At 38.1% G+C, this 26,941-nt stretch overlaps 1 protein-coding gene across 1 annotated transcript in view; it reads left to right on the top strand.

Annotated features, from left to right (window-relative positions):
* Positions 1-26,941, top strand: part of HCRTR2 (hypocretin receptor 2) — a 42,194-nt gene that overhangs the window by 9,287 nt on the left and 5,966 nt on the right. The window contains exons 2-5 of the mRNA XM_005009180.6: positions 5,850-6,028; positions 7,696-7,939; positions 15,432-15,547; positions 25,967-26,187. Of these exons, the coding sequence (XP_005009237.1) occupies positions 5,850-6,028; positions 7,696-7,939; positions 15,432-15,547; positions 25,967-26,187 (760 nt within the window). The remainder of the gene's footprint in view (positions 1-5,849; positions 6,029-7,695; positions 7,940-15,431; positions 15,548-25,966; positions 26,188-26,941) is intronic.

The raw sequence follows: 26,941 nt of genomic DNA, 5'->3' as shown, positions 1-26,941 counted from the left end.
AAAATAATACTTTGTACCTATTTGGGATTTATTACCAAAAAATGAGGTAAGACACAGAGTAATTAATTTATTTAAGGAAGTGTCATGTATTGCTTGTTATGGAAATTATGTTTTTATTTTGGCCAAGAAGTCCAGTTGGAAGATGACCCATTAAATGAGAGGTTGGCAAGATTTCTGGAGTGTTAGGGAAATAATTTAGGACTGACGTAGGAAACAAATTGACAGCTGAACCAACTGTTCACCAACGGAAGGACTCCAGCACAATGTTTAATATGCTCAAGACAGCATAAATCTTCCAGGAGGCAAGCAGCTGCATTTATACCAGCTGGAGCCTTTGTATTGTTTTCATATTCATCTTTAGGTACAATGAGCTATGCTAATTGAATAGATGGCATTACAGCCTCTAATTAAAATGCCCCAGGACACTAAACCAACAGGGATTAGATTTGTACATGAAAAATACCAATCTAAAACCCTCACTGTACTGTTGTATTTAAGAGGGTTGCTTTCTTCAGGACTACAATGAGATATATGAAGTTTTCTTGATGGACTTCAAACAGTATCTTAAACTTTAATTCGGATTTGAATTTGTTCTTTTCAGTCCGGTGAGCTTTTTTGTTTTGGTTTGCTTTTTTTGTTTGTTTGTTTGTTTCTTTTGGTATTTGGAAGGTGGGCGAGTTTCATTATAGCAGAACTGTCTTTGAGAAAAGCCTCTACAAGTTTTCCCAAACGCTGACAACTCAAGCTAGTTTCCAAGCTTTCACTGACACCGTGTGGCAGAGTTAAGAATAGCACCAGTTTTCGTTAAAGCTCTCTTTTATTCTGGTGGAAGGAAACAGAAGCATCGGCAGTGAGAAATTTCAGTATGATGAAGGAATTGGATCAGTCTGATAACATCATAACCACTACAAATAGCTGTTCTTTGTGTAAACTGGCCTGCATGTTTTTTTTTTGCAGAAGTTATTAACTAGAAACATGAGGGGTTTTATAAAATAAAATCTGTAATACAGAACATAGTAAAAAATATATATATATATATTGGCAGGTATTTTGGTTCCAGTACAGAGTTCTCACAGTTTGGGAAGGTTATACACACATTTCTTCTTGAACTGGTGATCCTATCTTCACTGCCTGTGCTAATACAGTTTCTCCCACTTTCTTCATCACTCATGTTCAGCAGAGGTTGCATAAAATATTTGGTTTTGCTCAGATCTCTTTACTAGTTCATAGATCTTCTGAGGTCCGAAGAGCTCAGTTTGGGCCACCACAAGGTGCCATAACTAAACAGACATGCTCTTAGTCTGTGGTGTCTCCCTTATATATATGTATATATACATATGTATACATACATATGTATATATACATATAAGTATGTATATATATATCTATATATACACACAGGAAGACTGATGCTGGCCTTATCTCCTTTTTCATGATTTCAGAGTACTTCCAGTTGAGAATCTCTACTACTGTTTGCATCATTGCTTCTCTTCTCCAGGGTGAGCAGAAAGCTGCTGCTGTCTGTCTTTTCCCTTTGGGTAGGCAGACAGCATTTTGCAGTCTAGGGAGCTTCCTCCCTTACACATGTTTCTGGAGAGTTTACATGTGATCTGCATGCCTCCAGTTCTTTATAGAGCTGCCTCAAATGAAAATGCATGTTGAAAAGGGTGAGAGTGGGGAGTATGCAAAATTATTTTGTTAGTGCTAATGTAGTCAGTGACATAGTCAGACTGCTTTGCACTCCCACAAAATAGTGTTTGAACACCATAAGGAGAGCTTTTCTCACTGATCTGCTAGATCACTGGTGTGTCAACAAAGCCGATACCCAGGACTACTGAACAAGCTTGTTCTAAGCAGTAGGCAGTACACTCAGAAAGACATCTGGTCTATATGGAATATATTGAAGTAACTTTCTGTCATTTATACCGTTCTACCCTGCTTAAATAACTTGCAAAGCCTCACAGCTCTGTTTATCCTTGCACTGAAATAAATTGTAAATGTGTGTGTTGAATGCAATACTTCAACCAGCAGAGGGCAATGGGGGGAGGAGAGGGGGGGGTGGAAACTGACTCATTTTTAAAATAATTTCTTTTCAGAGGCTTTTGTAACAGTCTTTCTTATACATACCCACTTTTTTGTATATAGTCATAGAATAAATTTCTGGGAGACTTATTAATTATTAAGTTAGTATGTAAATATGTTAATTAAGATGCTTTTGTGCTATGTGTCATACAAAGAATGGAAAATGGTCTATGCTTCAAAGAATGCATGAGATCAAAAGGGAAACCACACAAGCATAAAGAAATCTAAAGTAACAAATTATCTTTTATTTCTATGCTTGCAAATAATCATTTTCCTCCCTTTCAGGTGCCTCTTGCTCCTTTAGATTAGAATCCAGAAGAATTTAGAACTGCTCTCTGTACTTTGGCTTTGCCTTTTGCATTTGTCATTCCCTGAGTAGCAAGGGGCACAGTCTTTTTTATTTCTCTGAGGAACAGCAAGTATCAAAGTTCATCTAAATTCCATCCTTGTTAAGCCAGTGTGATCTGGAAGGCTTAGTACAGAGCTGGGAATTAGGAGTCCATGCTTCTTATTCTGAGTCTGATTTACTGTGTGGCCTTTGGCAACTTCTGTTCTGTGCTTCACTTCCCTTGTTTCAGAGATGAAAATGATATTTTCTTAGCTCTCTGAGGTATTGTGAGGTTTCATTTGCTGATACTTATAGAAGTCTTTGAACACATAATGCAAAATGCTGTGAATTGATTTCTGGCACTCTCTGTTGCCAATGAGATTGAACTCATATTTTATAACTTTGTGGATTTGTTTTACAAGAAATAATGTTTGCATTCAAGTGTTTTTCCCAAACTTGCCAGCACAAGAGACCTCATCAAAGAGCATGTGCTCTTTGACATGTCTGCTTAAATCTGGCACCTTTGGGCACTGACACCCTTTGATGAAAAAGATGCATTTGCCTGAATCAGATAGAATGTAGGACTGATGAACCACAACATGAGAATGAAGTAGATGAAATCTGAATTTTCAAAACAACTTTTTTTTTTTTTTTAATCTGTTCATCAAAGAAGTAAACAGTACAGAAAAACATTGCCACTTCAATTCAATATGAATTATACTGAAGACAAAAAACAGGCCACAAGCAAAAGCCCAAAGTGTTAACATTACTGTGAATGAAGTGATGTTTGCAACTTTTCTTCCCAGCACTGCATTTCCAGCTGCAAACAGCATTCCAGTGGGGCAGCAATGTAGTATCTCCCCTGTTTTGTCCTGCCTCACATTGTTGTAATTTTAGTTACAACTGTAGTAATCCCATGCAGAAAGTTGAAATGATAAAGATCTGGACAGTTATTATCTTGCAGTGCTAGATAAATAATTACTTGAGCATGTAAGTTTTATCACCCAAACAGACTGTAAATATAAATAATATGTTTCCTTTAAGCTTTTGATTTACAAGCCTAGCCTTTCAGATATCTAAGTTCACAGCTAAGAAAACGTGAAATTCTGTATTCAGGGTGAAAATAAAAGAAATTAATACCATGGGAGATGTTCTCCAAGGGCAGCAAAGAGCTTTGCAGAGGGAATTTAACTTGTATTTACAAGCTCCTGATAGATATCTACATGTATAGAGAGAGGTTTATATATATATATATATATATATATATATATAATATATATAAAAGATTAAATTTCTACAAGCTATAGTATTTACATTCATGTCTGCATATTAGAAGAACATCTATGTTGGTACAGCATGTGTTTTAGAATAAATTTGTAAGCCCATATCAGAAACAAGTTTGTTGATAAAATCACCTTCTCTTAGAGGAATTGAAGGCCACCTCATTCTTCCCTCTCCCTTTGCCCTAAATTGCCCCCAAATGTCTAAACCTAGCCCTCATGAAGCCCTCATGATCCAAACTTAGTTCCTACTAAAGCTTTAGGAAAGTCATGAGTGGGTATTGTGTTAATTTGGATCACTACAGTCTGAGAACAAAGGTGTGATCCATTCTGAAGAGCATCCAGAGAACAGAAAGAAGGGTGCTTACAGAAGTTCTAAAAATGGCAGCAAAAGATACCGACCTGTGAAGTTCTACAGTCTGAAAACAAAACAGAGTAGAGATGTAATAACAATCTTTACATATTTGAAGTATTGTCACTGGGAAAACCTGTTCTTCATTGTTGCCTGTGTTCCAGGAAAATAAATAAATAAATAAATAAATAAATAAATAAATAAATAAATAAATAAATAAGAGAGAGAAAATAGCAAAATGGAAGTAGATCAGACATTCAAATTCCCTTCCAAGATTATTCAACACTGTGGTACATTTAAGAGAAGCATGATGTTTTCACCTTTAACAGATTTTAAAATGCAAACAATGACTTACTCGTAGTTTTTCTGTAATTGGGTTGGTATAAAGACAAGCAAGACAAAATTTGTGAAGTAATATTCTTCAACCGATGTAGCTGGGAGATGGACACAAACTTTCAAGTGCACCATCCTTCTTAGGATCTGAAAAAACATCTGATCTCAAAAACTTATGTGCCAGAAATGTTAGTTTAATAAGAGAATGGCTTAATTCTAGGCAATTCCTTTTTAGATTTGGACAAACTCTTGAGGTCCTTTCTAATTTTTTTCTGCAGCATTTTGTGATCGATTTAATATATCTAAACTAAGCATAGTGCTATATTTTGGCACAGTAAGGAGACTTTGAATCTTCATCCGGATTGGTATGATGAATGAAATATTGTTTACAGCAGAAGAATCTTTGGTGTAAAATGAATTGTAGTGTTTTCTTACAGGAATTACTATGCTATTTCAGGAAAGTATTGAGCATGATTTTTTAGAGTTTTTGGTGAAAGGCAATTGATTGCTACAACCTCTCTGGGTCTTACTTCCAAAGTTCTTTAAAAATGTTTTTAGTCTAGTTTCTCAGACTCAATTTTTGCATTTTTAACTTATGAATTTATTGCATCCATGTTAAAGAAGTAATTTGTCCATGGCAGGAGGGTTGGAACAAGAGATTCCAACTCTAGGAGCTCTTAAAGGTTCCTTTCAACCCAAGCCATTCTATGATTCTGTGATTTGCTTCATTTGTAAAAGCCTGTCAAATAATAAATAAATAAATAAAGAGGGGGAAAGAAATTATATAAAAGCTTTAAGGTACATCCTTTAGAGTGCCTGCTACATACTGGTTTTGGTCACAACAATCATGGTCAAAAATACACTACATTTAAAATAGGTTGAGCTTAATACTGCAAAAATTACATTCATTTGCTTCCCTCAAATCACAGATACCTCTTTCACAGGCAAATGTTACACGTTCTCTGCAGATGCAATAGATATAGCATTCCCAGCAACATATTTTATAAAATGGTTGTTTTCTTGATACAGTTTACAAGACTCCATATGGTAGCAATTTGAATTAAGCATCACACTGTCATAAAAAAATAAATAAATAAATAAATAAATACAGCTTTCACAAATGTAGATGTGTATTTCCATAGAACAGAGCCAATGGGTTAAAATAGCAGAAAGATGTGTGAATAGTTAGTGAAGATAGTACTTGAAGTACTGTAAACTGCATAATATATCAGATTATTTCCTGTGTTGTGGTCTGCAGAAAACTACTCTTTGTTTACTGAGAATCTTTCTACACGTACCATTTTGTTTCCACTCTAAAAGAAAACACATGGTCTCCACAATGAACTGCATATTCAAATACTCTTTATTAAACAAAGGATGCAAACATTTCCTTGTTTCTGCAAAGAGAAGTGATTTTGTGTTGAAGCATCCCCTAAGTCATTTCCAGCTCACTAATTTTTCTTTCCAAATTCAGTTTGCATTGCAGTGTGGAAGAATCATCACATGCGGACAGTCACCAACTATTTCATAGTGAATCTATCTCTGGCTGACATTCTGGTCACAATTACGTGTCTTCCAGCAACCTTAGTAGTGGACATCACAGAAACTTGGTTCTTTGGGCAGCCCCTCTGCAAAGTGATTCCATACTTACAGGTATTATTTTATTGTGTTTGTGTATACACTATCCATGTTATGAAAAACAGAAAGAGCAATATCATCTTCCTAATGGTGATTATGTGACAAAAATTCGTCACTGCTATACTGATGTAGATACCTCAGGTTACCTATAGAGGATTGAAGGACTGTTCCACTTATGAATATGCTTGTGCTTAAGAAATGTTGTTCTTGTTAGACTTGGGCAATGCACTTTCTTAAACGTTTGTCTTATGCCGTTCACGTTGTGTGATCTTTTTTAATAATTCAGAAGACATACAAAAGAAGAAATATGTCTGGACATAGAATTACATACAGAAGTATTCTCTCTGTATGTGTACCTAAACAGCTACTCAGATGTCCAGGATGGAGAATCCGAACTTTTGAAGATCTCTGAGTGGAGTCCATGCCTTCATATGTGTTTAGTGACTTATTTTGCACTCTTTAAAAATAGTCATCTTGTCCTGGTATAATGGGAGCTGATCAGATTTTCTGCCTTATTTTCTCCTTACCAGTGGACTTAATTAGTTATGAGATCATTTGCATAAAAAACATTTTACAGATACCTTTTGTAGGTATAGCAGTTCACTTGAGCTCACTGGGCATACTATCATGACAATTTGCTTGGTCTTTCAGTCATTATAAATCAAAAGAATTAAGTGGAAAACTCTGAAAGTATGCAGGTGATCATCTTTGTGCACCCAGCACAACCCGTATTTTCAGCAGAGATCTATGCATTCAGGCTGAAAAGCTACATTGTCAAGAGCAACAGTCCTTCAGCACATGTCTTCTATTGGATAGTATAAAAATCACAAAACTTGTTTCAAAGCCTCCATTCTAGCACCAGAAATTCTGAAGAGAAATTGAAATGATAACTGAACAATAAAACAAAAGTGATGCTATTTCCTACAATGAATAAGACATTAAAATGGCATAGTCTAATTTAAATTGATTGCTTTTTTTTTTTTTTCATGAGATTCTGATTTTCTGTTGTTCCTTTGAAAACTGAAAAGGCAAAATGTTGGTGCTGATATCCAAATATAATAGAGAAAAACTTTCTTTTTTTAACTTGCTCTACAAAGAAAAAAAAAATCTGATTTGTTGACTGTTTTAGAAGTAATCTTTCAGATAAAGTTATGCAAATTCTAAGATGCATAAGTTTGTTCTTTAAGAATATGATTCTGTTACTCCTACTCACTTTCAGTAGCACCCTAGTCTGTGAATTGGTTCAGACTAGATATAAGGAAAAAAATTCTTCACCATGAGGGTGGTCAAACACTGCAACAGGCTTTCTAGAGAGGTTATTGTCGCCCCATGCCTGTCAGTGTTCAATAAATACTTGAATAATAATTATATGCTTTGAATTTTGGTTAGCAAAGTTACCTGAAGTGGTCAGCAAGTTAGACCTGATGATCTTTGTAGGTCCCTTCCAACTGAGCTATTTTATTATATAATTTCACTCAATTCTACAGCAGATGATATCTGTTGTAATTCCATAGGAAGCAATTAAAACTGAGACTTTTTCTGAAAATAATTTCTATTTCATAATTTCAAATAATAAACTATGCTGAAAATATAAAGAATTTTTAAAACTCAAAAATTACAAGAAATCACTTTTGAAACAGAAAAATTACATTTACATTGACATAATATTTCCTTCTCTTTAGACAGTTTCAGTCTCTGTGTCTGTACTAACACTTAGCTGCATTGCTTTGGATCGATGGTATGCAATTTGTCACCCTTTGATGTTTAAAAGCACAGCCAAGAGAGCAAGGAACAGCATTATAATTATCTGGATTGTGTCCTGCATCATAATGATTCCTCAGGCTATTGTTATGGAGTGCAGCAGTGTGTTCCCAGGATTAGCCAATAAAACCACCTTGTTCACAGTGTGTGATGAGCACTGGGGAGGTGAGTGTGTCATTGATCATAAAGACTGAATTTTTCCTGCTGTTATGTAATAAAAATATCAGGACATTTTAATATGCAGTCAAGTATATAAACATATCAAGAATGTTCTTAATTACATAACCTTTCATAGAACTACTCTTTTTCAAACACTGCAAAATTATATTTTCTTTTATACAGCTAAGACTAAAAATGCATTTAAAACCAAGTTTAAAAGAATGAGCCTGACTTATGTCTTGGTCATGTTAATGTTTCCCAGAGGATGAAAATGTTCCCATCCTTAAATGCTTATGATTATATAATTCTCAGTGATTGATGGATATTGCAGGTTTACAGTATTTAGTCTTCAGAAATAACTACACAGGAACAGAACTTCTATTTACCTGCTACACTGATTTTGCTAATTGGTGGTATTTGATTAGGTCCTTATTTGTATCTCCTGGGACTTCAGTGCAATTTGCATGTTATTACAGAATTTACAGAGGTGTCATGGATATGGGGTAGCAAGTTAGTCTACAATTTGAAATTTGTCATGGACAAGATCATTTAGATAACTTTAAAATTGTAATTGGTTACAAATGATTCTATCCAACAAGTATAATTCTGCCTTTCCAGATTAACTCTGAATCTAACTTTTTCTGTATTTGAATTCCACTGTAAGAAGTCATAAGGGTTGCCATGAGTAACTGTTTCTATTTTGACTGAATTCACACAGCAAGTCATGTTAGCCACTCACGTGAATGGTTAAGATTCAACTCTGGTGGGCCTTGGCATAACTCCAGTGCTAATAGAGCATATGAGTTACATGCTGTGACTCTGACACTGGATATAATGACCATCAGTAATACCATTATTCAAACACAGAAAAATAAAGCCAAGTTTGCCAAAACATATAACGAAAAGGTGGTTGTTTCATAGCCTCAAGTCATTCTAAAATACAATCAGATTCTCCATCAGTTCTGTGTCTGTAGAAGATTCTAGTGCTGTGAACAATTAAGATAAAATACAATTGGATCACCTGTACTTAATTATTATGATAAATTAGTTCAAGCAGCTTGAACTGCTGAGGGTTCTTCCATGTGCTGTTCTGGAAGTTCCTCCCTCTGCAGGGCCACTGGGGGATTAATGAGAAGATGTTGGCTATCATATTCCCTCCTCCTGCTTAGTCCCCTGGGACAAGGCAATGAATGGGGGCAGAGATGTCCATTAGCTGGCTGGCACTGATTCCAGACAAAGATGTGCTGAAAATTTGTAGGTTTCAGGAACCCCCATTAAGCTGGAAGCATTGTAGTTGCTGTTTTGTTGGAGAGGACACATCTGTTCTTTACTTCTAGTGTTCTCTTTTCGTCTGTGAACAATTTTGTATCCCATTCTGCTGCTGGATGTTGCAGTATTTATGTGACTATTTTCTTTCACAGCATTCACTCCGAGTACAATTTGTGTCCATTCACTTTGACTGCAGAGTTAATTATCCACGCCTTCATCACTTCAAGGTTAGATCTGAAGCAAAGATTGTTTTAATCAACCTAGGAAATGAAAATGATGGAAAACACCGCAGTTAATTAATTAGGGGGTCAGGAGACTATTTCATCAGGGAACACAATCTCCAAACTTCCAGATCTCCATTGGTCATCTTGATTTTGAACAGGAAAATGTCACTTTCAGACTAGAGTCTGTAATAGCTGCGGAACTATTTTAAAGACCAGCTCATTCGATACTGGACTAGAATAGTTCCAGCCCACAGATATGCCTGAGCTGAAGCACCCATTGTATAAAAGAAGAGAAGCTCCCAGATTGTTTGCAAGACTCCCATAGAGTGTATTTGTACAAAATGAAGTCTACTGATCTACAGGTTTTCCTGTGAGCCTTTATTCAGATGTTTAGAGAGGTAGAAAGGGGAATAATAAAGGCAAGTACTTGTGCATAAAATTAAGTTATTTGTGTGGTTTTTGTTGCTGTTGTTGTTTTTTTCCAGAAATGGAACACCAACACTCCAAAATTATATATCTGCTTTTGTTTTTTTTTTCTATTTCTCTATTTTTAATTGATATTGAACATAAAATGAAAATAATTTTACATTAAATGTCTATGAAAGCTTTCTGAAATGGGAAAGCTTTTCATTATAATTAAAGATAATAATCTTTTTTTATCTTGCTATCTTTTAAATAAATTATTCTTCTAATGGTAATGCACTATCATTGTTAGTTATTCTGCTAGTATATTCCATCTGTCAATTAAAAATAATCCTCTCATTGCTTTGTAATAATAGCCTATCAAAGTAACTCAAGAGAGGAACCTTTCTGTGTATTAACATAGGTTAATAGGTTGCTCAAATTTTTGGATGTCTTAGTAAGTGTAGAGCTAACTATACATTATCCATGAGGACAAAATAAAACATATCCCTCTCAGGCCATGGAGAGTGGAGTGTCATTAGCCAGAAATCATTTTGTTTCAATTAGAATTGTCTAAGGACAATGAGTTGGGCTAAAGTATAGAAGATGCAGTTTTTCTACTGAGAACCTGGGTTTAAAGTCACAAAGGCTCCCAAACAGAAAAACAAGAGTGCAGACAACAGTTTTAAAGGACTGATGAGCTTTAAAGCCAGATGAAGGACTAAATAGCTAATATTTTTGAGTTTTTTTGTTTGTTTGTTTTTCTCCTCGTTTAGCTATTGTAATATCTGGTCAAAGAAAGCCAACTAGGAGGATTTTGAAGGAGAAAGAAATTTGTTTTCCTGAGGAAAAAAATGCATTCACAAAGATAGTGGAGATGTTAGATACTGTACACTTTCAAGAGACTCTGAGCAAATCCTATAGGAGTGTCAATTTGTCTGAAGAGTAAAGGGATTATATTTGAGTGTTTACTGCTTTATTTAGAACTGCATATATTTTACGCTGTCTAATGAAATCTTTGCAGAGTATCACATGCACCTTATGTCCCAAGGATGATAAAGTGAGAATTGTCAAGTATGGAACTTTAAGAGGGGGTGCTTACTGATATTTTCTAAAGTACTTCAGAAGTCTATACTAACTCTGGGAACTCAGGGCCATCTAAAAGTGAGGTGCTATGGAGTACTAACAGACAGGAAGATGTCTGGAACAGTTTGGGAAAATGTCAGGGATGCCAAAGCAGGAGAGAGAACTGTACCCTACCCAGACTTAGGTCCAGCTGCTGAAATCCATACAAGTCTGGTGAGCGTCTGGAAGGAAGGTCTGATCAACACTGTGACACTTGGGATCCTAAATGGTGAACAAATAGTGGCCACCCTGACTAATAATAAGATTTCAAGCATGTGGTTGGAGAACTGCCAGGGACTGCAAATGGAGCAATAGTTCAGCCTAAAACAAGACTCAATTTCTTTTTAATTGCTTCTGGCATTACAGAATATAAAATTCATTGCCAATTCTAGGCTGAGGGTTTTTCATTTTGAGTACTGTCTAATAACAATATTTTATTTGGGAATGCAGAAGGATCCAGCATGTGACCTATGCAGACTCACTGAAGGAGCCAGTGTTGGCCACAGTTCTATAATAGTCTGTAATTGCTATGTGCTGAATTTGATGATAAAGTGCCAAAATAAAAGAAACATATATTAAAATGAGTTCACCATGTGTCCAAGCCAGCTAAATGCATTCTCTTAGAGCTGTTCATGAAAAGGGTGTTAGCCAAAGTGCATTAGCCAACCCGTTTGCATATGATAAAAAAGAATATGGAGTTAATCCTTTCCCAATACTACATGGCTGAATGGAAACAACAGGAAGACTTTGTGTTCCATTTCCTCCTAGATTACTCATAAAATAGTACAAAAACATATTGTCTTAATTCTGGAGAATAACATAGCTGGAATTTGCATTGTTATATGAAGGTTTATACATCCCATTTATCGGAGTGTTCAGCACTCAATTCCATAATGTTAATTGCTACCTGGAGTGTAGAAAACAACAGACTCTAAATGTTGATCCATGCCATAAGAGTACTGTGCAGCTATTGAACAGACACAACTGTACTGCATAGTGTTAGAAGGTACATGTGTTCAGACATGACCTGGAACAGGCCAATCTTAGTAATAGAAATATATATATATATATTCTTATGTCCAAAATAAATGCAAGGAATGAAAAGATTTGAACTATATTGTGATTTAAAATTCAGAAGTTAAGGCAAAATGTGTTGGACACTTTAATACAGAAGGAAGTTAAAATATTGTTAATACTAAAATCACACTCATTATGAATTAATAGCACAAAGCATGATATATCATGTCTGAAAAATGTTATTCTACTATTTAACTAGTTGTAAGTACTCTGACATTGGAAAATATTTTCGAAGGGACTGTCTTGTGTAAAATAATTTTCTCTGCTATGAGCATGCACTATCTAACATCCCTACCTATTAAGGTTTATTCTAAAATATATTTGCTTCTGCATATCAATAAGTCATACCTCAATACCTCATAGGCATCTTCCTGAGACTAGGGAACCTGGGAACTCTCCATGCTAAAAAAACTTGATAGTCTGGCTATTCTTATAGAAGCTGTCAAGAGTACCAGTTTCATCGTGATTAAGGGGATATCTTGTTTGCTAGACTTATCAAAAACTTCAGAGTCTGGGTTGTTTTCAGTTTGTATATATGTGTATATAAACATATATAGAAAAATTCTGGCAAAATCCAGAAGCTGTAATTTCAAACTTCTGCCTCCTTGTTTCACTGAACGACTGTCTGGGGCTGCAACACAGTGCTGAGAAGGAAACTTTACAGCAGACAAAAGAAGGTTTATTTTAGCATACTGATAATTTATCAGGTGGAGTAATCTTACCATATGGCTGGTACTGAGTTGGAACATCAATCCCACCCCACTCCAATCCTTGTGCCCGCTTGTTTTCTTTACTCATCTCCTCTCTTTTCAGCAAAACAGTGGCCAGTGTTGTGAGAAAATCTAAAAATGATCTTCCCCATCCCACAGCCCATTAAGTCACCCACTGATGGAAAGGACAGTTTTCACCTCTTCTGCTTGAGAGTAAGAGGATCATTGGTCCCAGTCATAGAACTGATATATCATCAAGTCCCATAGACAGACTGATGCTCTCATTCAAGGAGCCTGCAACTTGCCTGCTTGATAAATGAACAGTATCCCAAAACAGCCCTTTCTACTTCTCATTGTTGTGATTGCCAAACAGCTTTAAATCTTTTCTCTGCCTTGAGAAGCTAAACAGAGTCATGCTTCTTAGAGAAAAGTTCTACGAAGGGCTTTACCCTGGGTGGAGGAGGGACAGGTTTCCTTTGATGTTTAGCAGCTGGCACTTTCCAGGTGGCTAAACTTCAAAGGCAAGTCTTAGGATTTTTCTCCAACCTGGTTCATCAGTTCTTTGTAGATAGCTAGACTCATTTAATGTTTCACTTTACTTGGAATGATAAATTGGAAGCCATAAACTCCAGATGGCCTTTTAAACATGTACTGTCCTTCCACCTGAAAGGGGCCTGGCTGCCTGCAGAGTGTTGATGAGGCAGGTGGCACCTCCTTCTGAATAGAAGGAATGTACTTTCAGCTCTGACCTCCCATGATCCCAGTAAGCTAACATTATGCCACGTGTGAAGCCTGAATGCCACTGTTTCCCTATCTTCCTGGACTGTTGTGATGCTGCATTTTTGAAGTGTAAAACCAATTTTCAGATCATCAGTAACCATACAAACCCAAATCATTGCCAGTTATTAAAAAAAATAAAAAAATAAAAAAATAAAGGCCTAAATTGCCTCTCCCAGGGATATTCACGTGAGCCACTGGCTATGGTTGTTCAGTTAAGAGTTGATAACCTGATTTGCTACAGAATCTTAGGGCTAAATGCTGCTCGTCTAAATTGTTTGAACTCTTATCCATCAAAGCGATGAAATCAGTGTTTCTACTGCCTTTGCCAGCAGTGAACATGGGCTAGGTGTTGCCTATTGTATGTATATGTGATGTACTTGGTAACATCTGTATAGCAAGTGTCTGTTTTCCCGATACTGAAGTTTTCTGACCAGCTCTTTCAGGATCAACATGGTGTGACATTATAGGAGTCAGGGTTTGAAGGTGAGCCTTGAGTTAACATGATGGTACAGTCCTCTCTACTATGAGATTTATGGGCCAGGTCTGCGTATCTCCTTGACTGTTCAACCTCTTAGGGATTCTCCTGACATGCAATTGGACTTCTTGTTTGATATGGTGAAAAGTCTTACTTTAAGAGGCAGAAAATACGTTTTATTCAACAAAGATCTCATCTCATGTAACTCAGTTTTTCTTCCTTTCTTTTTATTAAAAGTACAATCAACACAGTATTTCAGTTGCAGATCTCACCATCCTGAAACACTGAGAAATTTTAGAAATTAATGTAAATATTCCCTCTTTACTGTAGCCCAAAATGCAATGTTTAGATTTACCATGCAGTCTAACTACTCACGTAGTGCAGTTTCTTTTCTGCTACATTTTGTCACTCTACATAATGTTAATTCCTTTTCTGAGGCTGTCCATGAATGTTAAGTTGTAATTAATATCTACATCTGATAATACCAAACTACATTTGTTGTTACAAAGCGAAACTAATTTTTCCAAGCACCAACTGCACATTCGTCCATAATCTAACAATGAAGCTTGTGATACAATATTCTTAAAAACACAGCGCATTCACAACACTTATGTTAGTCTCTAACATTCATAAATTGTCTTTTGTAAAGAGATACATAGGGCATTAGAGCACAGTAGTAGCAAACTCAATATTGTTAAAGCTGTGTCAAAATAACTTGTGAATATCCTGTTTAGCACATTTGACTGAATTAATTCTGGTTTTGTTCATGCAATCACAATAATAAATTGAATATAGCTAGAAGATACTTTTCTTCTGCCACCAAAAAGTGATTAAAAGAGATCCTGCCCTGTGCGCATGGGAGAAGAGTGTAGAGTATTTCTAATATGTAGTCTATATTTCTATGTTTATTCTATATATTTCTATTTCTATGTATATTCTATGTTTATAGGTGAGAGACTGTACAAGTTACTCAGGCATACAATTCTGTCTTTGCAGAATTAAAACTAAAGACATTTCTACAACCTCTTAAATGTGTCAAAGATGAGGTAGTTTAATTAACTGGTTAGCTACTGTTAGGTAATGCAGTGTTCCATCTTTCACTGATTTAATAAAAACAAAACTTCTTAAGACTTCTTAAGACTTAATACCTTAAAGCAAAAATGTCATATGAAAGCAATAATGTAATAAAAGAGATAAAAGATGCATGAGATAAGAACATGTTTATAATAGGAACAAAATGTGTATGGAGGTGATTAAAAAATCAGTCCTGGACTTGAGTTTACTGAATGCATCTTCCATTATTACTTATGTTTGAAATACTCATGCGTATCTATATGAATGGCTTAATTATGGCTTATTATATCTATATAATGGCTTAAAGTGATTTTGAAATGTATGTATATTTAAATACTTTTTTTTTTTAATTCTCTTTCCAGCTGAGGTTTACCCCAAAATGTACCACACATGTTTTTTCCTGGTGACATACATGGCACCACTGTGTCTTATGGTGTTGGCTTATTTACAAATATTTCGAAAGTTGTGGTGTCGCCAGGTAAGTCACTTATACTAGCTCTGTTTATTGTTGTGGCTAGGTGTTGATTCCCATATGCACCTTTACCTATATGCTCCATGTGGTCACTTAAGATTGGATTTACATGGATTTTTACATTCAGCCCTGTCAACAGGTCTAGTGACACTGATGACTTACCATCACCTTGGATTGGAAGGGAGATACATTCAGAAACGAAGGCAGCCGGGCTCAATGTAAAACTCTTTGCTCATATCTATGAAAGGCTCCTAACAGGGAGAGAAGGAGAGGAAAAGGCAACAGAAAAATTGATTGTAGAGAGAGGAAAGACACTACATCTGAAATGCTTACTGAAAGACCTTAGGTGATCATATTTGGTGACTGTGTGCTGCTGAAGTCTTCTGCAGCAATCAAAAGTTAAGATTGTCTTTCTCATTTTGTTAGTAGTTTGTACAATTGATTTTTTAAATTTATTTTTTATTCTGTAAAGTCTCTGTTTCATAACAGGTCCAGTCTGAACAAAAGTTGGAATAGAAAGTCCAACTATCAGAACTGAAAGATTGGAATTGTCTGATGGGAACCATGTGAACCTGGCTCTTTTCAGTAATGAGGTCCCTTCCAACATCAACCATTCTGTGGTTCTGAAATTTATAACATGAACATCTAGTTGTTCAAGTTTGACATTAACAATATATGAAAGAAAATGAAAATAGTAAACAACAGACCAAACACATAACCAAACACATAACATGAGAACTGAAGTGGCAAAAATGATTTGAATTTTTTATGAATGTTTTACCCCTCCAACATATGAACTGGTGTCAGCTTGTTTGAGAATCATATTCGGGGTGTTAGCAGTGCCATAATCTACTGTGAATCTATGTCTATGTCTATGGTCCTCTCTGATGTCTTCCACTTTGTCTGGGTTTTATCTATAGCTGTAGGCCTCCACCATCCTGTCCTGTCATTCTATAAAGGACAATAAACTCATCCTGTTGAAGAGATTATGCAACATATTCCTTGTCATCTCAAATTTTATTCCTCTCAAATGGCTGTAACAGTGGCTGACATTTCTTTCAGGATATGGGCATGAATCATTTTTCTTCCGCCATTATGTCTCATATCATCTGAATTTGAGGCTGTCCTGGCCAGTGTATATTATCTGCCACATCAGGAACATGTTCTACATGGTTCAAATTAAACCACTGTGGAAGTCCCAACTATGTTAAAAAATAAAAATCAAACCTTATATTGACAAAAAATATCTCATGAATAATTAAAACATGTGGAAAAATGACTTTATGATATTTTGATATTTGATCTTCAGAGTAGCAATTATTCTCACTTCTAAAGTAAAAATCTATCATTTGAACTTCAAATTATCATTTTTGCTTTTATCTTCTTACATTTATAAGACCAAATAAGAAGACAGTTTCAAGACAAAATTTAAGCTTTGCAATTTGAGGGGACTCATCATGAGGAAAAAAAAAAAAAAAAAAAAAAAAAAAAAAAAAAAAAAAAGCTTTGCTGAGTTTCTTTTGAAATTAAGTTCAGTCTAACATAGCTCTAAGATCCTGTGTGTAATTATCTGTGACTCTGTCCTGTAGTGGCCAATGCTCTTATCACTGTATTCCTTAACTTTCTGTTTTTTACTTTCTTTACAATCCTCCAGTTATCTCAAATTGCCCATTAATTTATTTAATGCGAGTAATTGTTCTTAACATTCATGTAGCTTGAAAATGCTTGCTAAGGATCAAAGCAGAAGTTGAGTGGCTGAAAATTAAACAGTTTGGGGTCTGGGTGTTTGTTTTCAGTTGTGTTTTCTGTTTCATCTTCACAATATTTCTTTTCCTTATATATGTTGTACACTAACAAGTTCAGGGTAATTTGTTTTTATTTTTATTTTTTATGGAAAAAAAGACAAATACTTGTTAGTGCTGTCAGTGATATAAAATTACAGATGTCTTGTTTCCTAGCTTAGATGATAGCACTCTGTATAAAGGGCTGTAGTAAGTGAAATTAAAACCACATCTATTACAGAATCACAGAATTGTCTAGGTTGGAAGAAACCTCAAGATCATCAAGTCCAACCTCTAAAGTCCTCCACTAAACCATATCGCTAAGTTCAACATCTAAACATCTTTTAAAGAACTCCAGGGATGGGGACTCCACCACTTCCCTGGGCAACCCATTCCAATGCCTAACAACCCTTTCGGTAAAGAAGTTCTTACTAATATCCAACCTAAAACACCCCTGGCGCAACTTTAGCCCATTCCCCCTCGTCTTGTCACCAGGCACGTGGGAGAGTAGACCAACCCCCACCTCGCTACAGCCTCCTACAATGTATTTATAAAGAGCATTATCACCCCTGAGCCTCCTTTTCTTGAGGCTGAACAAACCCAGGTCCCTCAGCTGCTCCTCGTAGGACTTGTTCTCCAGACCCCTCACCAGCTTTGTTGCCCTTCTCTGTGCTCTTTCGAGCACCTCAATGTCCTTCGTGTAGCGAGGGGCCCAAAACTGAACACAGTACTCGAGGTGCAGCCTCATGAGAGCCGAGTACAGGGGGAGAGGGAGTACAGGGGGAGAATCACTTCCCTACACCTGCTGGCCACACTGTTTCTTATATGAGCCATGATGCTGCTGGCCTTCTTGGCCACCTGAGCACACTGCTGGCTCATATTCAGCAGACTATCAACCATCACTCCCAGGTCCTTCTCTGCCTGGCAGCTCTCCAACCATTCATCTCCCAGCCTGTAGCTCTGCTTGGGGTTATTGCGCCCCAGGTGTAGGACCCCACTTGGCCTTGTTGAACTTCATACAGTTGACCTCAACCCATTGGTCCAGCCTATCCAGATCCTCCTGCAGAGCCTTCCTACCCTCGAGCAGATCAACACACGCACCTAACTTGGTGTCATCTGTGAACTTACTGAGGGTGCACTTGATCCCCTCATTCAGATCATCGATAAAGATATTAAAGAGGACTGGCCCCAGTACCGAGCCCGGGTGAATGCCACTAGTGACCGGCCTCCAACTGGATTTGATTCCATTTACCACAACTCTTTGGGCCCGGCTATCCAGCCAGTTTTTAACCCAACAAAGTATATGCCAGTCCAAGCCACGAGCAGACAGTTTCTTGAGGAGAATGCTGGGGGAAATGGTGTCAAAAGCCTTGCTGAAGTCAAGGTAGACCACATCCACAGCCTTTTGCTCATCCACCAAGCACGTCACTTTGTCATAGAAGGAGATCAGGTTCGTTAAGCAGGACCTGCCTTTCATAAACCCATGCTGACTGGGCCTGATCACCTGGCTGCCCTGAAAGTGCCGCGTGATGACACTCAAGATAATCTGCTCCACGAGCTTCCCTGGCACCAAGGTCAGACTGACAGGCCTATAGTTTCCTGGGTCTGCCCCCCGGCCCTCCTTGTAGATGGGTGTCACGTTTGCCAGTTGACTGGGACCTCCCCTGATAGCCAGGACTGTTGATAAATGATGGTAAGAGGCTTGGCCAGCTCCTCCGCCAGTTCTCTCAGTATCCTCGGGTGGATCCCATCTGGCGCCATCGACTTGTATACATCCAAGTGCTATAGCAGGCCGCCAAACATTTCCTCATGGATAGTGAGGGCCACATTCTGCTCTCCATCTCCTTCCACCAGTTCAGGGTACTGGGTATCCAGAGAACAACTGGTTTTGCTGCTAAAGACTGAGGCAAAGAAGGCATTAAACACCTTCACCTTTTCCTCATCTTTTGTAACTTATTTCCACCCCTGCATCCAATAAAGGCTGGAAATTCTCCTTAGTCCTCCGTTTTGCATTGATGTATTTGTAAAAACATTTTTTTGTTGTCTTTGACAGCAGTCACCAGATTGAGCTCCAGATGAGCTTTGGCCTTTCTAATTTTGTCCCTGCACTGCCTCACAACATCCTTATAGTCCACCCGAGTGGCCTGCCCTCTTTTCCAAAGAGTGTAAACCCTCTTTTTCCTGCTAAGCTCAAGCCACAACTCTTTGTTCAGCCAGGCTGGTCTTCTTTCGCACTGGCTCGTCTTTGGGCATGTGGGGACAGACTGCTCCTGCGCCATTAAGATTTCCTTCTTGAAGAGTGCCCAGCCTTCCTGGACTCCTCTGCCCCTCAGAACTGCCTCTCAAGGGACTCTATCAACCAGTGTCCTGAACAGTTCAAAGCTGGCCCTCCGGAAGTCCAATAAAGAGGTTTTACTGGTTCCTTTCCTGGCTTCTCCAAGAATGGAGAACTCTACCATTTCATGGTCACTCTGCCCAAGACAGCTTCTGACCACCACATCTCCCACCAGTCCTTCTCTGTTTGTGAAGAGAAGGTCTAGCGGGGCACCTCCCCTGGTAGGCTCACTAACCAGCTGTGACAGGAAGCTATCTTCCATGCTCTCCAGAAACCTCCTAGACTGCTTTTTCTGGGCTGTGTTGTGCTTCCAGGATATATCTGGGAAGTTGAATTTCCCCACAAGAACAAGTGCTGATGATTTTGCAACTTTTGTCAGCTGCCTGTAGAACTCCTCATCCATCTCCTCATCCTGGTTCGGCGGTCTATAACAGACCCCCACCAGGATGCTTCCCTTGTTGGCCTTCCTGCTGATCCTAACCCATAGGGACTCAACCTTATCATTCCCAGCCTCAAGTTCCACGACATCAAAGCTCTCTCTGATATAGAGAGCACACCACCACCCCTTCCATGTTGCCTGTCCCTTCTGAAGAGCCTATAGCCAGACATTGAAGCACTCCAGTCATGAGAGTGGTCCCACTACATTTCCATGATGACAATCAAGTCGTAGCCTGCCTGCCGCACGATGGCTTCCAGCTCCTCCTGTTTGTTACCCATGCTGCATGCATTAGTGTAGATGCACTTCAGCTGGGCCATTGCCTTCTCTCCCAGCCTTGCCATTATTTCCCCGGCACAGCTCTAACAAGCCTTATTTCAGCCCCATCCCCCTTCTTACCTAGTTTAAAGCCCTCTCAATGAGCCCTGCCAGCTCCTGGCCTAGGATCCATTTTCCCTTTAGAGATAGGGACCCGTCTGCGGCCATCAGGCCAGGTGCCAAGTAAAGCTCCCTATGGTAAAAAAATAAATAAAATAAAATAAAATAAAATAAAATAAAATAAAATAAAATAAAATAAAATAAAATAAAATAAAATGAATTCTGTGTTGGCACCAGCCTCTGAGCCATGTGTTTAGCAGGTGGGCTTTCCGGGTCCTCTCTATACCCCTCCCTGCCACTGTAGGGATGGACAAAAACACCACCTGTACTCCCGCTCCATCCACTAACCGTCCCAGTCCCCTAAAGTCCCGTTTTATGGTCTTCAGGCTTCTCTCTTCAATGTTATCACTGCCCGCCTGGACTATTAAAAGGGAATAATAGTCAGAGGGGCAAACCAGGTTGGGAAGCTTTCTGGCAATGTCCCTGACCCTGGCCGCAGGGAGGCAGCAGACTTCCCTATGGGTAGGGTCAGGCTGACAAATAGGGCCCTCTGTTCCCCTGAGAAGGGAGTCACCCACAAAAATCACCCTTCTTTCTGTCCTGGTGGAGGCAGTCCTGAGGTGAGGAGTCGACTTCCTTGCCCTAGGCATCCTCCTGGGTAGACATTCTACCTCTTCCTCAGGTACCAGTCTCTCAAGCTCCAGGGCCTCAAACCTGTTGCATAAGGGCACCTGGGAAAGTGGGGCCAGAAGCTGGGGGCATCACCTGCAATGTCGAGCAGGGACCTGTCTCCATTCCTCCTCAACTCCTAGGTCCCCTCCCTCTGCCCCACAGCAACAGGGCAGGGGTCCACCCCCATCTGGGTGTCTCACCCCGGTACCTGTCCTTCAGGACCCACAGGGAGTTGCTCCACAAGTCTATCTCCCGCTCATACTCCCTGATAGCCCTCAACTTCTCGACCTCCTCCTTGAGTTCTGCCACAAGGTGGACCAGGTCATCCACCTGCTCGCACCTCATGCACAAAGTCTCTCTGCCACCCGCAGGTAGTAGCAACAGACTCAGGCACTCCCTGCACCTGGAGATCTGAACTGCTGCAGTTTTGAGCAGGCAGTCAGTCTGGGTGTGTACAGACTTCCCGGAGAGCGCGCTGTGCCTGGTGTACACCATTGTAGCTGAGCTAATGGTAGACTGCCGTGTGGTGGTTTTACTCAGGTGGGCTGCCGAGCTCCACCACAACTGCTCTCTCACTCTCCTTTGCCTCCAAGAGGAGACCCTACAAACGCCGTTAGAGGAGGTGTTCGTATGGGCGGGGGGGAACGCTCTGCCCTTGCTGCTCGTCCTGCCTGTGCTAACTGCCGCACCACTCCCTCCTGACGCACCACGCCCTGTTTGCCCATCCTGGTCACTGCGCTCCCTAGGGGCAGCTTTTGAACGGCCGGGGAGGAGGCGCTCCTGGCTCCGCCTACGCCTCGTTCTCGCCTCGTTCACCTCCCTCGCGAGGGCTGCCCGCTAGCTCCCTCGAGTGGGCTCGGTGATGGAAAAATTAGCCCTGCCTGTCCGATCTCCCGCTCCGCTGCAGAACGGAGCTATTAACAACTGTGACTTGGCTGCAGACATCAGGCATTTGTCTAAGTGCAGCAGGTGTGCCATAATCAGTCATGTAGAGCAAATGAACACAGTGCTGTAAGTATATTATTTGATAATGCCTTCAATTAAGAAACCATGTTGTTTATGAGAACTTCAGTTAAATGTAGTGATCCTATTGCAAGGTGCAAAGAGCCTTCCAGGTGTATGTGACCAAAAAAAAAGCTCAAAAACTAAATGCTTTCTGTGTTACAGTTTTCTAAGAATTCTCTTTTTTTCTTTTCTTTTTTTTTTTTTTTTAATGGAGTGTGCTGTGAGTGCTAAGTTTCAGATGACTAAAGAAAAATTTACAAGGTATCCACATGATACTTTGTGCAAGAGCTCTTAATATTACTGATTATGTCTTCAAGCACATCTTTACATACAAGATTTGCAATCTTTGATTTAGTGATTCATCTGTGCAAAGGCAAACACAATCATGCCACAAACATTAAGATTTCGAGTAATTTATTTTAATTATTAGAAAGGAAATGGTGACTTAGAAGACAGTGTTCTCTTGTGGTTTTTGAGTGGATTAAAAATGCCATCTGAACAAATAAATAGGACTGAATGGACTTATGGTAAAAGTGTTGATACATAATTCATATTATCAAGTCTTGTATACTCATTTTTATTGATGTCCAAATGCATTGACACTAAAGTCTATTTATATTAATAACTAGGATCCCTGCCCATTTTTATTTTGGCAGCTGAAATATTCCCTTCTAATCTTTACAAACAGTTTTTGCATTTGGAAAGATTTTGTCTGCTTATAATAACTGATAATAATAATTTATAATAATAATTGATAATAATTTGAGGAGGTAGAGGAAAGGTGCCTCAGAAAGTAACTATGCAAATCTTAGTATTTGTTTCGACACAGCTAGAGGCCTCTTAGTGAAATTTTGGGATTATACAAATTCTACATAACTATCTCTATAACTGATTCAACAACCAAAACAAATACATTCATTATGTATTATTACATATTACATAATTATGTATTATGTATTGCATTTGTATACTTGTACATGCATAATGCATGTTTGTTGGTTTACATAAATGCCTATTTGTAAATGTCTCTCTGTACACAAACACTTACGAAGTGTTATGTCCCTTAGAAGGTACTCATTCAGCTATGCATCTGTGAGTATATAGCACTTTTTTTTTTTTTTCCTGATAAAATTCTTACTGTATTATTGGTTAGTGTACTACCAGTAGCAAAGCCCTGTTATTTGCCAGGTAAAGACAAAGGAAAAAAGGTTCAGTAGAAAGTTTCTCAGAGTCCCTACCTTTGATCACCTGATTGATAAGCTATAGAATACTGCTGAAATAGCAGAAAAGACTCTTCTACCTACACAGACATGTAGAAGCCATGTACACTGTCATGTCTAACATTTCTGTAGAAATAGCTGTTCTGAGAAACTTCACTGAAGTTGCATCTAGCTACTAGGCTGGTCGCAGTATTCTTCTAGTGAATCTTTGGCATAATCAGGAGAGATAGGTCAGGAGAGATTTGGCTGAGTTTCTCTGCTTCCATTTCCATTATCTGAATGATAATTCAGATAAATGGTAATCTGGTATCACAGAATCACAGAATTGTCTAGGTTGGAAGAAACCTCAAGATCATCGAGTCCAACCTCTAAAGTCCTCCACTAAACCATATCGCTAAGTTCAACATCTAAACATCTTTTAAAGAACTCCAGGGATGGGGACTTCCCTGGGCAGCCCATTTCAATGCCTAACAACCCTTTCGGTAAAGAAGTTCTTACTAATATCCAACCTAAAACACCCCTGGCGCAACTTTAGCCCATTCCCCCTCGTCTTGTCACCAGGCACGTGGGAGAATAGACCAACCCCCACCTCGCTACAGCCTCCTTTAATGTACTTATAGAGTGATAAGGTCGCCCCTGAGCTTCCTTTTCTTGGTGCTGAACAAACCCAGGTCCCTCAGTCGCTCCTCGTAGGACTTACTCTCCAGACCCCTCACCAGCTTTGTTGCCCTTCTCTGTGCTCTTTCAGGCACCTCAATGTCCTTCGTGTAGCGAGGGGCCCAAAACTGAACACAGTACTCGAGGTATGAGTGAAGAGGAATAAAAAGTTTACATTTCTAATTTAGAATGGGAAAATAAAATACCACTGATAAGACAGAATCAGAATCTTAGCTTAGGATCCCTGTAGTGCATGGCAAAGACACACTGCAGTGCTAGAGCAAAGTATGTGTAATCCCTTGGAATAGGACAAAACATGTCCAGGTATAAAACTGTCTTACTTATTTAGCTGAATGAGTGGGAATCCTCAGAACACGTGCACATTTTTGTTTGTTTGTTTGTTTTTTTGTTTGTTTTTTTTCTTTTTTAAAAAAATTAAAATTAAAAATTAAAAACTTAAATTTAAATAATTAATAATTATAATTATAATAAAGGTAATATCTACCTGTTCTGCTTCATTGATTTACTGTTCATTATAAAACAACTTTGCCAAAAGATTCCAATAGTTGTAAATCAGGTCTGATGGTGCACATAAATGCTAAATTAAGCGCTTGTCTGTGCAAGGAAACTATTCATGAAAAAATGCATAATAGCTATTATAGAACAATTCTGCATGTGCATACTTTAATTTTAGAATAAATGTGTTTAAAAACAATGTGTTTAGAATAAATGTGTTTACAAAGTGTTTAAAAACACTTTAACTTGTTTTTGTTTGTTTGTTTCTGAAAAAATAAAAAATATATCAAAAATCTCATTCTGTTCTGGGCACTTCTTGAGGATTAGCCCTACTTTTTGAAATTCTACAATAGAGGATATGAATTCTGCAGATAATTTTAAATATGAACATTTTTACTCTCATGGGACTTGTTAACCTGCAGACAATTGCACTACTTATGAATAAAACGAAATTTCTACCCAAAAGCTTTTCACAATGTACGTTGTTGAAAACATTATAAATGTCATTGATTTCTCTGAGAAAGTCCTTGCCATTTGTAGTCTTAAGAATGAGGCTGAAGGCAGGAAATAATTTTGATATACTGAAGCAAAATTCTTTATTTGGCCTGTCTTGTATGAGTGCACACAAAGCAAAGACTAAGGTATTTATTTTTTTTAATAGCTTGGTGCTACGTCTACCCATTTCATGGTGTCTTTGGCTAACTTAACTCTTCTTGTCTTGGAACTCTTTTGTGATTCTCCCATACCTCACTATGTATTCATTCAGTTTTGAAGAGCATTGCATGGAGATCCACATTTTAGCTGTGGCCTCTTTAGCTGTTGCATTGTCTTTCGGATTGTATATTTGATATTTTTATAGCTCTTAAACTTATGTGGGCATTCAATCCTAGCTTTTCAATGTTGAGAAATTGTTTAATATCTTAAAGTAGTAACAAAGTAATAGGATAATCCATTGCCATACAGCAAACATAGATAGATGGATTTTCATAGCAACATAACTATAGTAGTAGTAAGTATGTAGTCAAAAGATGTTGGTAAGTATGATAGTTTGAAGATATAAGCAAGGCAAATTAAGTGGGAAGTGAGGATAATTTTAATGCAGCAGTTGGTATATTTGGACAAAACAATTTTTTGTGCACTCCTTCAAGTGTGTCTGAAATCTGGTTTGATTCTTCCATCTACATCAGTTAATTTATTTATAAAAAAAAAACAAACAAACAAAAAAAAAAAAAAAAACAAAAAACACCACATTTTCCATACAAGCTTACCTTGTATATGTCAACATATGTCAATCATATACATGTCTATTACATGTCTATATATACATGTCTATATATACATATCTATTTTCTTTGTTATAGATACCACAGTGCTATTTTTTCAAAGTGCTAATTTTGAGGATGTCCCTTGTTTTGTGTTGTTTAGATCCCAGGAACTTCTTCAGTAGTTCAGAAAAAATGGAAGTCTCTGCAGCCCTCAGCACAGCAGCGAGGGCTGGGACAGTCAACAAAGTCAAAGATCAGTGCTGTTGCAGCTGAAATAAAACAGATTCGTGCAAGAAGGAAAACAGCACGTATGTTAATGGTTGTCCTCCTGGTTTTTGCACTTTGCTATCTACCAATTAGCATCCTGAATGTCTTGAAAAGGTAAAGTTTATCCCAAAATGTAAACACTTCCTGTCTAAATACAACCCCATGTTATGAGATTCCACTTATTCTGACAGATACTTTTGAAGAAACCTACCTATTTCATGATAATGAAACTGAAAATAAGCGTACAGTTGCAAGAAAAAGATGTATCTAACTTATCTGCAGTATTGAAACTGTAGGCCAGACAGTACAAGCCTTATTAATAAGCTCTTCCTCATGAAAATTACTTAACCTATCTCCTCATTAAAACCTGTAATTTAGATGGGATTACAGCATGTTTGCTGTAAATGAACCCTGGAAGTTCATTTCCCTAAAGCAGAAGCTGAAGGTTATCAAGAAAGAATAGCGTTGTGGTTTGGCCCCAGGGACTGTACCCAAGCTTCATCATACACAGTTTTGAGATCCAATTTTCAGTCTAATTTTAGGCTAATCCTTTAGTTCTCCAGGAATCTCCTTTTCACTTTTTTACCCTTTTCTCTCCAGCTCATTTAAGATGTAATTGTTTACACTCTGCTTTTTGTACAGTGCTTGACAGGTTTTGATATAGTTACATCTCTTGAGACCTCTAGCATGCCAATAAGTAATGACATATAGCAGATTTTATCTGGAAGCCATTAGCTGATTTCAAGAGGCAAAGCATCCTAAAAAAAGAAACACTTCTGTTGGTGCTTGAGGAATATTTAATTTTTTAAGGAGTAGTTTCGAGTTGTATACAAAAGCTGCAATACATCCCACTCATTTCTGGCACTTT

Source organism: Anas platyrhynchos, chromosome 3 (assembly GCF_047663525.1).
Source record: "Anas platyrhynchos isolate ZD024472 breed Pekin duck chromosome 3, IASCAAS_PekinDuck_T2T, whole genome shotgun sequence".
Lineage (NCBI taxonomy): Eukaryota > Metazoa > Chordata > Aves > Anseriformes > Anatidae > Anas > Anas platyrhynchos.
The sequence above is the reverse complement of the archived record's forward strand: the minus strand, read 5'-3'. Positions and strand labels throughout refer to the sequence as shown.